This window comes from Callorhinchus milii, unplaced genomic scaffold (assembly GCF_018977255.1).
Source record: "Callorhinchus milii isolate IMCB2004 unplaced genomic scaffold, IMCB_Cmil_1.0 Scaffold1132, whole genome shotgun sequence".
NCBI classification, from domain to species: domain Eukaryota; kingdom Metazoa; phylum Chordata; class Chondrichthyes; order Chimaeriformes; family Callorhinchidae; genus Callorhinchus; species Callorhinchus milii.
The window spans coordinates 1-16,622 of NW_024705873.1; the positions used below are offsets into that span (position 1 = coordinate 1).

The following is a 16,622-nucleotide window of genomic DNA, read 5'->3' on the forward strand; positions in this document are numbered from 1 at the left end:
GGACTTTTACACTACTAGTTGGGGGCTACGGGCGACCCGTAGACCTGAAGGTAGAAAAACTGTTGCGCTAAGACGCACGCTAAGACTTTACCTTAGTTGTGAGTACGAGGTGGCTTGACACAGCTATACAGGATGTTTGAGCGGTTAACCTAAATTTACGTCATAACGAACCCCAGCCGCGCTTTCTCAAGGCGAGTTTCGCTCGCGTCCCAGGATAGCATACACCTGGGCACAGATTTAGGAGAGATTGGTTGGAGTCCTGTGGGTAGGTGGTCTACGGTTCCTCTGGGGCGCAGCGTCAAGCATTCCCTAACACGTGATACAGGGGGTAATGACATGTTCGTTTCTATAGTCGCGGTAGCGTTAAGGAGCATATTTAGGGACCATTTACCCTCAGCTGCTAGATTCCTAGCTGATAAACTCACTGGAGAACATTTGTGGGCTACTGTGGTAAAATTAATGAACGTTAGAAAGGAGTGATACTATCGCCAGCACTACTTCAGCTTACTTGTGGGGAGGGCACGTCAGGCCTATAGCTCGATAGCCTTTTGCCTAAAGGAGCCAAATGAAGTCGACTGAAAATGATCTGTCTGTCTACGTATTTTAGCAAATGTTTGAGCCCTTTTGACCCCATAGTTCAGGCTAGAAATACTCGGCGGGCCCTCGCAAGAGGATGGTGAAGTATCTACGTGTAACACACTCCCTGTGGATATCACGTTAAGACTGGAGGGCGACTACACACAGCCGCAAGGCACGGGGGCACCATCACCAGCGTCGGAAAGAACACGCCCCCAGTCCTGCAACGGCCTTGGTCCAAAGTCACCCGATCCTATTGACTCACAGTGCAGAACTCTGACTTCCTTATAATCGTGGCGTACAATAGTATCGTTCGTGTCGCTTTTTCCGCAATGCAACAACCAAGCCAAAGCCAGCAACCTGCCTATCGGAGGTCCACCCAATTGGGTGAGATTATATGATTCAGGAAGTAACTATGTACTTGCTATGGCTTTAACATTGATTCACATCGCAACCAGAATAACGACGCTATCGGGATGAGAAAAATCCAACCGCTCCCGATGAAGTCATTCGCAGTTGGGAGTCGAAGTTAAAACACTTCCACCCTTCACCTAGTTCTGGAACACGACAGGCAGCACTACAGGTTATTTTTCCCCCACTAGAGGATACTTAGAGGTGTCGGTACTGGACGTGACGGGGTCGGTCGGGTAGCTTATTGAGTCACGACCCCGGCATGCGGTGATTACATGTCAGTCTATGCGCGCCTGTTTATTGGTGGCTGGGAGCATTTAAGCCTGCCTGTCACGGCGTGTGGAGCCGGATCTTATCTCGCTTCCAAGCTAAAGCTATGGTCACGGGCGTTACGCTGCGAGACTCATAGACGTAATTGCCATTACTGGGTTATGGTGGAAACGCACGTTTCACCCGTGGTACAACTGCCAGTAGGTATTGTGAGACCTTTTACCCGTAGCCTGACGTTGCCTTAACTCCTCCTAAGCACACGGGAATAACTTAGCCACGATAGGCGTCGTAGGGATCTGATAAGCGCGGTCGCAAGGGGGTGATTAGAGAGGTTTTTGTTGGGTTAGAAGGCATGAGTATAAATGTGTAATTGTTAAATCTGCCACCACCACCAAACACAGACAGTCAGTTGAGATTCTGTTACGGGTTTCTGGGGTCTCTGTGGGTGTCTAAGGATCTGTGTGGGTCTTTATTGGTCTGGGTGTCTGTGGGTCTCTCAGGATCTGGGTTTCTGTGTATGTATTAAAGTTATTTCGCACCATATGAAGCAAACTTTCGCTAATCCACTCACAACGACGTCAGCCACGGTGGCCAGGAGATGTTAACTCCCTTTCTTGGTATACAGGAGGTCGTGGGTTCGATACCGACCCTGACGCCTGCTGCTGCATATTTGGAGTTTGTGTCTCTATCTCTCTGCCCGTGGTTGCGTGGATTTTTCCGGGTCCTCCGTTTTTAAATCCTTTATATTAAGTTTGCTTGCTTGCTTGCTTACGACCGTGCAAATCTTTCGGTCGTTTTTTAACCCACTTCCCGTGATCCAATCGAGCTGACATTTTCCACACAGACTCGTTGTGCGTGACAATTAATGTTCGTGAAAATGTTTTTCCAAAATTTTACACTTTTTAGGACAAAAATATAATATTTAATTACCAATTGCTTAATGGTTCAATGCAATCATCTGACCCATAGGTGGCAGCCATCTCAAGCCAGAGGACGAGAGTACTCTAGCCGCCACGCATAAAAAGGATTTATAGTGAAAAACTTTGTTTTTACGGGTTATACTTGTTTTTTCTTCCACATTTAGAAACAACGTCACCACACATTTAGAGCAATTGGCTTCCGCTACACATTTCCACACGGTGGTAATGAGAAGGCCCCACTTCGTTGAGCAATGATTTGTGATGGTCAGGTCGCTCTTGAAAAAGAAGAGCTACATAGCAGGTCAGTGGTGGGGCCTTTAACAGCGTAACAATAGGCTGTAGCCTTTCTGGAAATACAACACATACTTGCGGTGAACATGCAGACAAAAACATGCTCTGATAATATGTGGCTTTGCCTTTGATACTGATTGGTCTACACCAAAGAAAGCAGCCTTTGTTAGGGCCTAGTCTCAATACCAGTGTCTCACCGCCAGTGTCTCACCACCAGTGTCTCACCGCCAGTGTCTCACCGCCAGTGTCTCACTACCCAGTGTCTTACTATTGAGGGTTAGATGGATAAACGCAAAAAGGCGGACAATCCCCCCAAGTTTTAACGGCATTCGGTATTCTTGGGTCTTTCGTTAAAGTCACGTAGACAGGTTCAAAGAAAATAATAAAAATAACAGTTAGACGACCGCTTGCGTTGCGATCGAAACGTCGTAGTTTTCTGTTATTTTTATTATTTTCTTTGAACCAATCTTTGTGACTTTACCGAAAGACCCAAACATATTAATTCCTGCAGTCACAAAAGCTTCAAGTGAAGCATTCGGTAAAGTCACGTATAAAGATAAAATAATAAATTAAATAATTGCATACAACGTTTCGATTGCAACGTCGTATGCTATTATTTAATTTATTATTTTATCTTTATACGTGACTTTACCGAAAGAACCAAAGAGTAATTCCTGCAGTCACGAAAGCTCCATATTAAGATTGAAGCATTCGGTAGTTTAACGAAACATTTAAACATTCGCGCAATCTAACACCCAAACGAAAAGAAACCTCCACTGTGGAAAATGGCGGCCGTGGAAAATGGCGGCCGTGGAAGCCCCGACTGCCGCTGCTGCCACCACCATTGAGCGTCAGGCGCTCCGATTGCGACGACTCTGACTACCGGTCCCTGCCTCCTCCTCCGCCTCCCCAGGTCCGCAAGGAGCAGCTCCACTACCGCTACGAGGTGCAGAAGCTGATCGGCGAGGGAGGCCAGGGCCTGGTGCTGCAGTGCCTCGACCACAAAACCAAAACGCTCGTGGCCGTCAAGATGCTGTCGCTGCCCTTGTGGTGAGTCCGCGGTTGCCCGCGCTCTCGGACAATAATCATCAAACGATTGGAGGCACCGCCGTGAACACGGCCACTGACTATGGACTCGCTGACAAAATGCTAACTGCCGTAAAACTGCTGCAAACTACACCCACAAAGACACCCAGAGACACCCACAGAGACCCACAGAGACACCCACAGAGACACCCACAGAGACACCCACAGAGACACCCACAGACACCACAGAGACACCCACACAGACACCCACAGAGACACCCACACAGAGACACACACACAGAGACACCCACACAGAGTCACCCACACAGAGTCACCCACACAGAGTCACCCACACAGAGTCACCCACACAGACCCCCCCACACAGAGTCACCCACACACAGAGTCACCCACACATACCCCCCCACACAGAGTCACCCACACAGAGTCACCCACACAGAGTCACCCACACAGAGTCACCCACACAGAGTCACCCACACAGAGTCAGCCACACAGAGTCACCCACACAGAGTCACCGTTGATTTCGTGGCCTCCCCCCTCCCTCTACGCAGCACCTCGACAGCGTCCCGCCAGAGGACGGAGCTGGAGGTGACCAAGGAGCTGCAGGGCAAGGCCAGCGATGAGCGCTACGGAGTCATCCGGCTCCTGGACACGTTCCAATTCCGCGGACACAATTGCCTCGTCGTCGAGCTCTTGAAGTACGCGAACCTCCCCCCCTACCTCCCCTCCCCCACCCACGTGCGTGTCCATTGCTCCGCTTGATAGTTGATTTATTTCGGAATTCTAGATTTGAAGCTTTCGTGACTGCAAGGATTCATATTCTTAGGGTTTTTTCGGTAAAGTCACGTGGGAAAATGTTTTAAATTAATAAAAGTAAAATAAAAATAAAATAAAAATTACGACGTTTCAGAGGCAACACAAGCTTCCGTCTTCAGGTGGAACCGTCACAGCACGACAGCTGTATCAAGTGAAGACAAATTAAATGTCACTTGATACAGCTGTCGTTATGTGACGGTTCCACCTGAAGACGGAAGCTTGTGTTGCCTCCGAAACGTCGTGATTTTTATGTTATTTTTATTTTATTAAATTTTTTTTTTACCTACGTGACTTTACCGAAAAAACCTAAGAATATAAATCTTTGCAGTCACGAAAGCTTCAAATCTAGAAGGTGTCAGTTTTGTTGCCAGATAGAAGGGTAAAAACCCAATTATCGTCGTCCTTGTCGTCGTTGTCGTCGTCACAGGAAGAGCCTCTACGACGTGATGAGCAAAGGGAGCATCAAGCGAATCTGCGTGAGGCGCTTGAGGGAGTACACCAGGACCATCCTCGACTTCCTGCTGTACGCCAAGCGACGGGGCATCGTCCACGGGGACATCAAGCCGGTGAGCGGAGCGGGGGCGGTGATCGCACCCTCTCACCGGGGACTCGGTTAGCTGGCGCCGAGGCAGCCCGGCCGCTGTTGATCGCGGGGTCGATGCGCTGGCTCCGTCCATCTGGAGGAAGGTGGTGGTAGTGGTGGTAGTGGTGGTAGTGGTGGGAGTGGTGGTAGTGGTGGTGGTGGTAGTGGTGGTGGTGGTAGTGGTAGTAGTGGTGGTGGTGGTAGTGGTAGTAGTGGTGGGAGTGGTGGTAGTGGTGGTAGTGGTGGTGGTGGTGGTGTTGGTGGTAGTAGGGGTGGTGGTAGTGGTAGTAGTGGTGGGAGTGGTGGTAGTGGTGGTAGTGGTGGTAGTGGTGGTGGTAGTGGTGGTGGTGGTAGTAGGGGTGGTGGTGGTGGTGGTAGTAGTGGTGGTGGTGGTGTTGGTGGTAGTAGTGGTAGTGGTGGGGTCACGGGTGCAACCGCAACAAACAAAAAACAAAAACATGAACAAGAAAACATCTTAAAGTGAATATGTGACTGAGTGCAAACAGAAAATCCAAGAAAAGACAGCAAAATATTGCAGAAAAAAACACCGTACACCAACGCTGTGTGCAAAAATCCCAGTGGGATGCAAGTCAAACAACAACAACATCCACAAGACAACTTAGATTAAGGCCATCAGTCTAACTCTGTACTACAACAAACAAACATGGCTAAACCAATACAATCACCAAAATAAAGCCATGAAACCAATGTAACAGTGATCATATGAACTGTGACCGAATTTTCACAATAAACGACGTCAACAACATGTACCACCAAACCCTGCAGCCATAGCTGGCTGCATGAGTCACTCCACAACAGCAGGAGCATCAGTCGAAGTGTCAACATTTTTCAATGCCCCTTTAAGATCAGCACACCAAATCAAAACACGGATCACACTTTGCAGCGATCACAAACAAACATGGCTAAACCAATACACTTTTCGAAATCACCAAAATAAAGCCATGAAAGCAATGAAACAGTGGTCATAGGAACTGTGACGAAATTTTCACAATAAATGGCAGCAACAACATGCACCACCAAAACCCTGCAGCCCGTGTGGGTGTCAATGCGTCACTTTGATTGACATACCCGCTACTGGCTGGACACTCTATTGCTGTAACCTCACAGAGTGGAATTCCTTCTGATAGACAGCCAGTTTTGTTTTACCAGGTTTAGTTTTTCTTTTTTTCACACTTTTGTTATGTAGGCTAGGCGTTAGTCACAAACCGCACCTCTCCATAATACAGGCTCAGTCTTTTGTTATGCAGTCTATTCTTAGTCTTAAGCCTCACCTTACCATATTAATAAAAAGTGTGCCGTTCCTGGCCCTTCCCCCCTCAACCATTATATAAACGGAGTGGTATCTCTTGTAATCTCTCATTTACTTGATACAGCTGTCGTGGTTGTGACGGTTCCACCTGAAGACGGAAGCTTGTGTTGCCTCCGAAACGTCGTGATTTTTTATTTTTATTTTATTTTACTTTTATTAATTTAAATTTTTTACCTACGTGACTTTACCGAAAAAACCTAAGAATATGAATCCTTGCAGTAACGAAAGCTTCAAATCTAGAATTAATTCTTTCTCCGTCTCTCCCCCTTTGTCCAGGACAACATTCTACTCACGGCGGCCGGCAAAGTGAGGGTCACCGACTTCGGGTGCAGCTGCTACCTGAAGTCTCACTGTGAGTGGCTTTGCGTGCGTGGAGATTTTTGTTTATCAGGGTTAGTTCGCGTCAATGTCAACGTTGTGTCGTCCGACCCGCCGCCACCCGACGCAGCCACTCAGTGAGGTTCAGCGTCACGTGACCAGGACGCTCCAATTCGCTACTTGCACAGCGCCACCCGCTGTGCTGCAGAGCTCGCAAAGGGGTTTTGATTCCTTACCCCTCGTACCCGTACCTGTACCCGGCCGCACCAGGGTCGCAAATGGGTTTCCCGTACCCATACCCGGCTGTACCCATACCCGGCCGGGTAACGGGTAGGGTATGGGTATCGGGTACCCGATTGCGACCTCCTGGGATGAAGCCATGTTGCAGGCGCGGGTGGGTTGATTCTAGGAACTTGAATTGTGGGAAGAGACAAGACATTGGGAAATGAGTGACAAACGGTGACTCACCCAGTGACTCACGGTCTACCCGTACCCGTACCCGGCCGTACCCGTACCCGGCCGGGTAACGGGTAGGGTACGGGTATCGGGTACCCGATTGCGACCTCCTGGGATGAAGCCATGTTGCAGGCGCGGGTGGGTTAATTCTAGGAACTTGAATTGTGAGAAGAGACAAGACGTTGGGAAATGAGTGACAAACGGTGACTCACCGGTGACTCACGGCCTACCCATACCTGTACCCGGCCGCACCAGGGTCGCAAACGGCTACCCGTACCCGGCCGGGTTTCGGGTACAGGTACCCGTTTGCGACCCTGGTGCGGCCGGGTACGGGTACGGGTAAGGAATCAAAACCCGTTTGCGACCTCTGGGTGGTAGTGGTGGTGGTGGTAGTGGTGGTGGTGGTAGTGGTGGTGGTAGTGGTGGTGGTAGTGGTGGTGGTAGTGGTGGTGGTGGTAGTGGTGGTAGTAGTGGTGGTAGTGGTGGTGGTGGTAGTGGTGGTGGTGGTGGTAGTGGTGGTGGTGGTGGTGGTAGTGGTAGTGGTTGTGGTAGTGGTGGGGTCACGGTACCTCTGGTGAAGACAATCTGGGACGACCTATACTTCATATTCATTGTCGTTGTTGTTGTCATTGTTGTTGCTGCTGTTGTTGTTGTTGTGCAGCCCAAAACGTGGGTGGGACGTTGCCCTACATGTCCCCGGAGCTGCCGCTGGGCTACCAGGTCACGTGTGCCGTGGACATGTGGGCGCTGGGCTGCACCGTGGCCGAGATGGCCACCGGCAAGGTTCTCTTTGACTCGCGCACCTACGAAGAGCACCTGCACTGCTGCATCGAGGTACGGGCTGTGGGTGGGTATGGTGGGTGGGTTTGGTGGGTGGGTATAGTGGGTGGGTATAGTGGGTGGGTATGGTGGGTGGTGGGTGGGTAAGGTGGATGGGTGGGTATGGTGGGTGGGTACGGTGGGTATGGTGGGTGGGTATGGTGGGTGGGTACGGTGGGTATGGTGGGTGGGCAGGCAGGTCTCTATGGGTATGGGTCTCTGTTGGTCTGCACAGAGACCCACACTCATAGAGACCCATACAGACCCACAGAGACCCACACTCATAGAGACCCATACAGACCCACAGAGACTCATACTCATAGAGACCCATACAGACCCACGGAGACCCATACTCATAGAGACCCATGCAGACCCACAGAGACCCACACTCATAGACCCATACAGACCCACAGAGACCCATACTCATAGAGACCCATGCAGACCCACAGAGACCCACACTCATAGAGACCCATACAGACCCATACTCATAGAGACCCATACAGACACAGAGACCCATACTCATAGAGACCCATACAGACCCACAGAGACCCATACAGACCCATACAGACCCACAGAGATCCATACTCATAGAGACCCATACAGACCCACAGAGACCCATACTCATAGAGACCATACAGACCCACAGAGACCCATACCCATAGAGACCCATACAGACCCACAGAGACCCATACCCATAGAGACCCATACAGACCCACAGAGACCCATACTCATAGAGACCCATACAGACCCACAGAGACCCATACTCATAGAGACCCATACAGACCCACAGAGACCCATACTCATAGAGACCCATACAGACCCACAGAGACCCATACTCATAGAGACCCATACAGACCCACAGAGACCCATACTCATAGAGACCCATACTCATAGAGACCCATACAGACCCACAGAGACCCATACAGACCCACAGAGACCCATACAGACCCACAGAGACCCATACAGACCCACAGAGACCCACACTCATAGAGACCCATACAGACCCACAGAGACCCATACTCATAGAGACCCATACAGACCCACAGAGACCCATACTCATAGAGACCCATACAGACCCACAGAGACCCATACATACCCATACAGACCCACAGAGACCCATACAGACCCACAGAGACCCATACAGACCCATACAGACCCACAGACCCACAGAGACCCATACAGACAGAACCCATACAGACCCATACAGACCCACAGAGACCCATACAGACCCAGACCCATACAGACCCACAGAGACCCATACAGACCCACAGAGACCCATACAGACCCACAGAGACCCATACAGACCCACAGAGACCCACAGAGACCCACACAGACCCACAGAGACCCATACTCATAGAATTTGATTCCCTTTCACGGCCACAATGGGCCCGCTGAGGCTACACCGGCTGTAACCCCCCCTCCTCCTCCCCTCCTCCCCCTCCTCCTCCTTCTCCCCCTCCTCCTCCTCCTCCCCCTCCTCCTCCTTTTGTCTTCGTCTGAAACCACGTGCAGATCCTGGGCATGCCCCCGACAAAGATGGTGGACGAAGCCCCTAACAGGACACTTTACTTTGGTGAGTCGAAGGCTCGGGCAGGCTGGCGTGTGAGTGAGCGGGTGGATGGGTAGGTGAGTGGGTGGGTGGGTGAGTGGGTGAATGGGTGGGTGGGTGAGTTGGTGGGTGAGTGGCTGGGTGAGTGAGTTGTTGGGTAGGTGAGTGGGTGGGTGAGTGGGTGGGTGGGTGGGTGGGTGGGTGGGTGAGTGGGTGGTGGTGGTGGGTGAGTGGGTGGGGTGAGTGGGTGGGTGAGTGAGTTGGTTGGGTAGGTGAGTGGGTAGGTGAGTGGGTGGGTGGGTGGGTGGTGAGTGGGTGGGTGAGTTAGTTGGTGGGTAGGTGAGTGGGTGGGTGGGTGAGTGAGTGGGTGGGTGAGTGAGTGGGTGGGTGGGTTAGTTGGTATGTAGGTGGATAGGAAGGTGGGTAGTTAAGGGGATGAGTGGTCAAATTACTTTGGTGAGTCGAAGGCTCGGGCAGGCTGGCGCCAGCGACGTAACCCATTCCGTCTTGTTAGCTGGGGTGGCAGGGAGGCTCTTATAGGGTTCTTTTGTGGGGGGGGTTGGGGGGGGGGGGGGGGGGTCTCTGAATATGCCGGAGGTGGGGGGTGGGGTGGGGTTTGGGGCTTTCTGTAGCGGTCGCTAGGAAGCATAGGTGGGTGTGTGTGAGCAGGTGGGTGTGTAGGTGAGTAGGTGGGTGAGTGGGTGGGTGAGTGGGTGAGTGGGTGGGTGAGTGGGTGAGTGGTGGGTGAGTGAGTGGGTGGGTGGGTAGGTGAGTGGTGGGTGGGTGAGTGGGTGGGGTGGTGGGTGAGTGGGTGGGTGAGTGGGTAGTGGGTGGGTAGGTGAGTAGGTAGGTGAGTGGGTGGGTGAGTGGGTGGGTAGGTAGGTGGGGAGGTGAGTGGGTGGGTGAGTGGGCGAGTGGTTGGGTAGGTGAGTAGGTAGGTGAGTGGGTGGGTGAGTTGGTATGTAGGTGTATATGAAGGTGGGTAGTCAAGTGTCTGACTGGGTATGTGGGCGACGTGCTGGCGGGTGACTCTGCGTGCGTCTCTCTGTCTCTCTGCAGACCCTGAGGGTCTCCCCTACAACGTGTCCCAGCAGCGTCCACCTGGCAGCCTGTCCCTGCACCGCGCACTGCAGGGACACCACCCTCAGCTGGTGGACTTTGTCAGCCGCTGCCTCCAGTACGAACCACACTCACCCCTCGCTCACCCCCACTCACTCATCCCCACTCACTCGCTCACTCACTCATCCCCACTCGCTCACTCACTCACCCCCACTCACTCACTCGCTCACTCATCCATCCCCACTCACTCACTCATCCCCGCTCGCTCACCCCCGCTCGTTCACCCCCGCCCGCTCACCCCCGCCCGCTCACCCCCGCCTGCTCACCCCCGCTCGCTCATCCCCACTCACTCACTCATCCCCACTCACTCACTCATCCCCACTCACTCACTCATCCCCACTCACTCACTCACCCCCGCCCGCTCACCCCCGCTCGCTCACCCCTGCCCGCTCACCCCTGCACGCTAACCCCCGCTCACTCACTCACCCTTACTCACTCATCCCCACTAACTCATCCCCACTCACTCACTCACCCCCGCCCGCTCACCCCCGCCCGCTCACCCCTGCCCGCTAACCCCCGCTCACTCATCCCCACTCACTCACTCACCCTTACTCACTCATCCCCACTCACTCACTCACTCACCCACTCACTCACTCAACCCCACTCACTCATTCATCCCCACTCACTCACTCATCCCCACTCACTCACTCACTCATCCCCACTCACTCACTCGTCCCCACTCACTCATCCCCACTCACTCACTCACTCATCCCCACTCACTCACTCACTCACTCACCCCCCACTCACTCATCCCCACTCACTCATCCCCACTCACCATCCCAGACCTGTCAACACCTTAACAGTGCCCTACCTTACTACAGACGCAACTCAGACCTTTATTGATCACTCCGTGATCCTTACACATCTCAACGTACATCCTGCAAAGTCCCATCACAAGGAACAAACACTAACAAATAGACACAAACATTCTTGTCGTTACCCAGCATTGAAACGGCTACACTCTGTATAACCTGACAACTCAATCTCTCTGCACAAGAACACGGAATAAACCGTGCGGATTGACAGCTCTGCCACCCACTCACCACCCACCACCACTCCCCCCACCCTCTCCATCTCCCCACTCTCCCCCCACCTCCCACCCTGTCACATCTTCTCACCTTGCCCCTGTCCACCGCGTGTGCGTCTCCTGCCACCACCAGATGGGATCCCAATCTCCGGATGACGCCTGAACAGGCGCTGGCTCACAGCTGGCTACAAACCACCCGAGCCACCACCACCAGGGCCACCACAACCACCATCCGGGGCACCCCCACCACCAGCAGGGCCACCACAGACACCACCATCAGGGCCACCACCACCATCAGGGCCACCCCCACCACAACCACCATCAGGGCCACCCCCCACTGCCACCACCCACCCAGGCCACCACCACCACCATCAGGGCTACCCGCACCCCCATCAGGGCTACCCCCACCCCCATCAGGGCTACCCCCACCACCGCCACCACCCGGGCCACCACCACCACCTGGCCCGACACCACCAACTGGGCCACCACCACCACCACCATCAGCAGCAGCACCACTCCAGTGCAGGGCTCTGCAGCTGCTGAGCCACGGTGAGCCTCTCTCTGTGTACCTCGCCTGGTACGCAGGAGGTCGTGGGTTCGATCCCGACCCTGATGAGATGTTAACTACCTCGCCTGGTACGCAGGAGGTCGTGGGTTCGATCCCGACCCTGATAAGATGTTAACTACCTCGCCTGGTACGCAGGAGGTCGTGGGTTCGATCCCGACCCTGATGAGATGTTAACTACCTCGCCTGGTACGCAGGAGGTCGTGGGTTCGATCCCGACCCTGATGAGACTTTAACTACCTCGCCTGGTACGCAGGAGGTCGTGGGTTCGATCCCGACCCTGATAAGATGTTAACTACCTCGCCTGGTACGCAGGAGGTCGTGGGTTCGATCCCGACCCTGATGAGATGTTAACTACCTCGCCTGGTACGCAGGAGGTCGTGGGTTCGATCCCGACCCTGATGAGATGTTAACTACCTCGCCTGGTACGCAGGAGGTCGTGGGTTCGATCCGACCCTGATGAGATGTTAACTACCTCGCCTGGTACGCAGGAGGTCGTGGGTTCGATCGCGACCCTGATGAGATGTTAACTACCTCACCTGGTACGCAGGAGGTCATGGGTTCGATCCGACCCTGATGAGATGTTAACTACCTCGCCTGGTACGCAGGAGGTCCTGGGTTCGATCCTGACCCTGATGAGATGTTAACTACCTCACCTGGTACGCAGGAGGTCATGGGTTCGATCCCGACTCTGATGAGACGTTAACTACCTCGGCTGGTACGCAGGAGGTCATGGGTTCGATCCCGACCCTGATGAGATGTTAACTACCTCACCTGGTACGCAGGAGGTCATGGGTTCGATCCCGACCCTGATGAGACTTTAACTACCTCGCCTGGTACGCAGGAGGTCGTGGGTTCGATCCTGACCCCGATGAGATATTAACTACCTCACCTGGTACGCAGGAGGTCATGGGTTCGATCCCAACCCTGATGAGATGTTGACTACCTCGCCTGGTATGCAGGAGGTCGTGGGCTCGATCCAGACCCTGATGAGATGTTAACTACCTCGCCTGGTATGCAGGAGGTCGTGGGCTCGATCCCGTCCCTGACGATGCCTGCTGCTGCTGCTGTATATTTGCAGTCTGCGTTTCTGTCCCCGTGGTGGTCACTGCGTGGATTCTTCTCAGGGTCCTCCAGATTTCCTCCTCCACGTTTAGAATCGGCGTCACGTACTTCGAGTATTTGACTGCCGCTATGAATGTCCACGCGATGCAGATGATGATGATGATGTCATCAGCCAACTTGATTCGGCTATCAGCTGAGATGGCCAAGTCGCTTCTGATCTCTGTGGGTCTCTGTGAGTCTATGTTGGTCTCTGTGAGTCTATGGGTCTCTGTGGGTCTCTGTGGGTCTCTGTGGGTCTATGGGTCTCTGTGATTATGGGTCTCGGTGGGTCTGAATGAGTCTGTATGAGTATGGGACTCTGTGGGTCTCTGTGGGTCTGTGTGGGTCTCTGTGGGTCTCTGTGATTATGGGTCTCGGTGGGTCTGTATGGGTTTGTATAAGTATTGGTCTGTATGGGTCTGTATGGGTCTCCATGAGTATGGGACTCTGTGGGTCTCTGTGGGTCTGTGTGGGTCTCTGAGTCTATGGGTCTCTGTGGGTCTATGGATCTATGGGTCTCTGTGATTATGGGTCTCGGTGCGTCTGTATGGGTCTGTATGGGTCTCTGAGTATGGGACTCTGTGGGTCTCTGTGGGTCTCTGTGAGTCTATGGGTCTCTGTGGATCTATGGGTCTCTATGAGTATGGGTCTCTGTGGGTCTCTATGAGTATCGGTCTCTGTAGATCTCTATGGGTCTCTGAGTATGGGTCTCTGTCGGTCTGATGACGACGATGCTGACGATGATGACGATGACGACGATGATGATGACGATGATGGCGACGACGACGATGATGATGACGATGTTGATGACGATGTTGATGTTGATGATGGCGATGACGCGCTGCTGTGGTGCTGCTGCATCTCTCTCCACAGAGCGGAGCCGGAGAAGAAGCTCCCATCATCGTCATCATCGTCATCATCATCGTCATCGTCGTCACCGCTCACCCAGACCTTTGGAGAGAGGACGGAGGTGGTGGAGGTGGTGGAGACGCAGGAGGAGGATGACGACAACGACGAGGAGGAGAAGGAGGAAAGGGAGCGAGGGGTCATGGCGCGTGTGGGCAGGGCGCTACGCTCAGTCCGCTCGCTCCTCAGACGCCTGATGCTCTGTGGTGGGCGGCCCACGGCAGAGTAGCGGAGTGGACCCACACTCACCACCCACACTCACCACCCACACTCACCACCCCACACTCACCACCCACACTCAACACTCACCACTCACCACCCACACTCACTCACCACCCACACTCACCACCCACACTCACCACACCACACACTCACCACCACCACCCACAACCCACTCCACCACACCACACTCACCACTCACACCTCCACCACCCACACTCACCACTCACACTCACCAGACTCACCACCCACACTCACCACCCACACTCACCACCCACCACTCACCACCCCACACTCACCACACACCACTCCACAATCACCACACCACCACTCACCACCCACACTCACCACCCACACTCACTCACCACACTCACTCACCACCACACTCACCCCACCCACACTCACCACACCACACACTCATCACCACCACACTCACCACCCACACTCACCACCCACACTCACCACCCACCACACTCACCACCCACACCACTCACCACCCACACTCCACCCACACCACACTCACCACACCACACTCACCACCCACACTCACCACCCACACTCACCACCCACACTCACCACCCGCACTCACCACCACACTCACCACACAATGGACTAGAGCCTGCCTAGCCACGTGTGCGTGTGAAGAGTTAGGAGAGAGATAAGATAAAGTTATAATGTAATAATGTGTACATATACATCTAGACCATTGTTTGTTTATCGATTGTTGTTGCTAATAAATAAGCGGACTCAACAGAACGTTGCAATTGTGTTTGTTGTGGCGAGATGCTGCTGCCTGGGGTCTCAGGTGACTTGGGTCCAGATGTTGACTACCTCGCCTGGTACACAGGAGGTCGTGGGTTAAATTCCGACCCTGGTGAGATGTTGACTACCTCGCCTGGTACACAGGAGGTCGTGGGTTAAATTCCGACCCTGATGAGATGTTGACTACCTCGCCTGGTACACAGGAGGTCGTGGGTTAAATTCCGACCCTGGTGAGATGTTGACTACCTCGCCTGGTACACAGGAGGTCGTGGGTTAAATTCCGACCCTGATGAGATGTTGACTACCTCGCCTGGTACACAGGAGGTCGTGGGTTAATTCCGACCCTGGTGAGATGTTGACTACCTCGCCTGGTACACAGGAGGTCGTGGGTTAAATTCCGACTCTGGTGAGATGTTGACTACCTCGCCTGGTACACAGGAGGTCGTGGGTTAAATTCCGACCCTGGTGAGATGTTGACTACCTCGCCTGGTACACAGGAGGTCGTGGGTTAAATTTCGACCCTGGTGAGATGTTGACTACCTCGCCTGGTACACAGGAGGTCGTGGGTTAAATTCCGACCCTGATGAGATGTTAACTACCTCGCCTGGTTCACAGGAGGTCGTGGGTTCAATTCCGACCCTGATGAGATGTTGACTACCTCGCCTGGTTCACAGGAGGTCGTGGGTTCAATTCCGACCCTGATGAGATGTTGACTACCTCGCCTGGTACACAGGAGGTCGTGGGTTCAATTCCGACCCTGATGAGATGTTGACTACCTCGCCTGGTACACAGGAGGTCGTGAGTTCAATTTCGACCCTGATGAGATGTTACTTATCCACACTACAAATTGCAATCACCTTCGCTAGCTACTGCCATAGGCTCCCATGTTACCCGCCCTCCACATTCCCTACACGACATAAGCATCCCTACCTATCCACACTACGCATTACAATCACCCTCACCGGCCACTCCCATAGAGCTCCCATAGGCTCCCACGTTACCAGCCCTCCACATTTCCTACATGACATAAGCATCCATACCTATCCCACTACGCATTACAATCACCCTCGCCGGCCACTCCCATAGAGCTCCCATAGGCTCCCACGTTACCAGCCCTCCACATTCCCTACATGACATAAGCCTCTTCCTGGTTCTTTCGGTAAAGTCACGTAGAAGGGAAGTAATAAAATAATAAAAATAAAACATAATAAAATTATTCTCACGACGTTTCGGCCACAACGCAAGCAGCCGTCCTCAGGTGAAAACCAGGTCCGTCGAGGCGACAGAGTCTGAATGAAACAGCACACGAGCTTGGAGCATATATATAAGCTGGGCGCATTGACAAAGGAATTTGCATATCAAGATGAATTTAGCATATTTATGGGAAATGCAGGAATGTGATTAGTACTGCATATGCAAAATCCTGATTAAACACAAGATCCAGGTCCGATTCAACACAGTACATAAAATCCGTGATCTGGTCCCGTCTGTAAAAGATGTGGTTCCAGACATACAGTACCCTGGCGTCTACAAACTA

At 53.0% G+C, this 16,622-nt stretch overlaps 1 protein-coding gene across 1 annotated transcript; it reads left to right on the forward strand.

Annotated features, from left to right (window-relative positions):
* Positions 1-3,381: 3,381 nt before the first annotated feature.
* LOC121852728 (dual specificity tyrosine-phosphorylation-regulated kinase 4-like) lies at positions 3,382-14,333 on the forward strand (the record flags this gene model as incomplete). The annotated part of the gene is made up of 9 exons (XM_042346612.1): positions 3,382-3,518; positions 4,064-4,210; positions 4,756-4,894; positions 6,518-6,593; positions 7,677-7,849; positions 9,347-9,407; positions 10,443-10,560; positions 13,252-13,401; positions 14,072-14,333. Coding segments are annotated over 9 exons (1,263 nt in total), but the record flags the coding sequence as incomplete, so codon positions are not given.
* Positions 14,334-16,622: the final 2,289 nt, after the last annotated feature.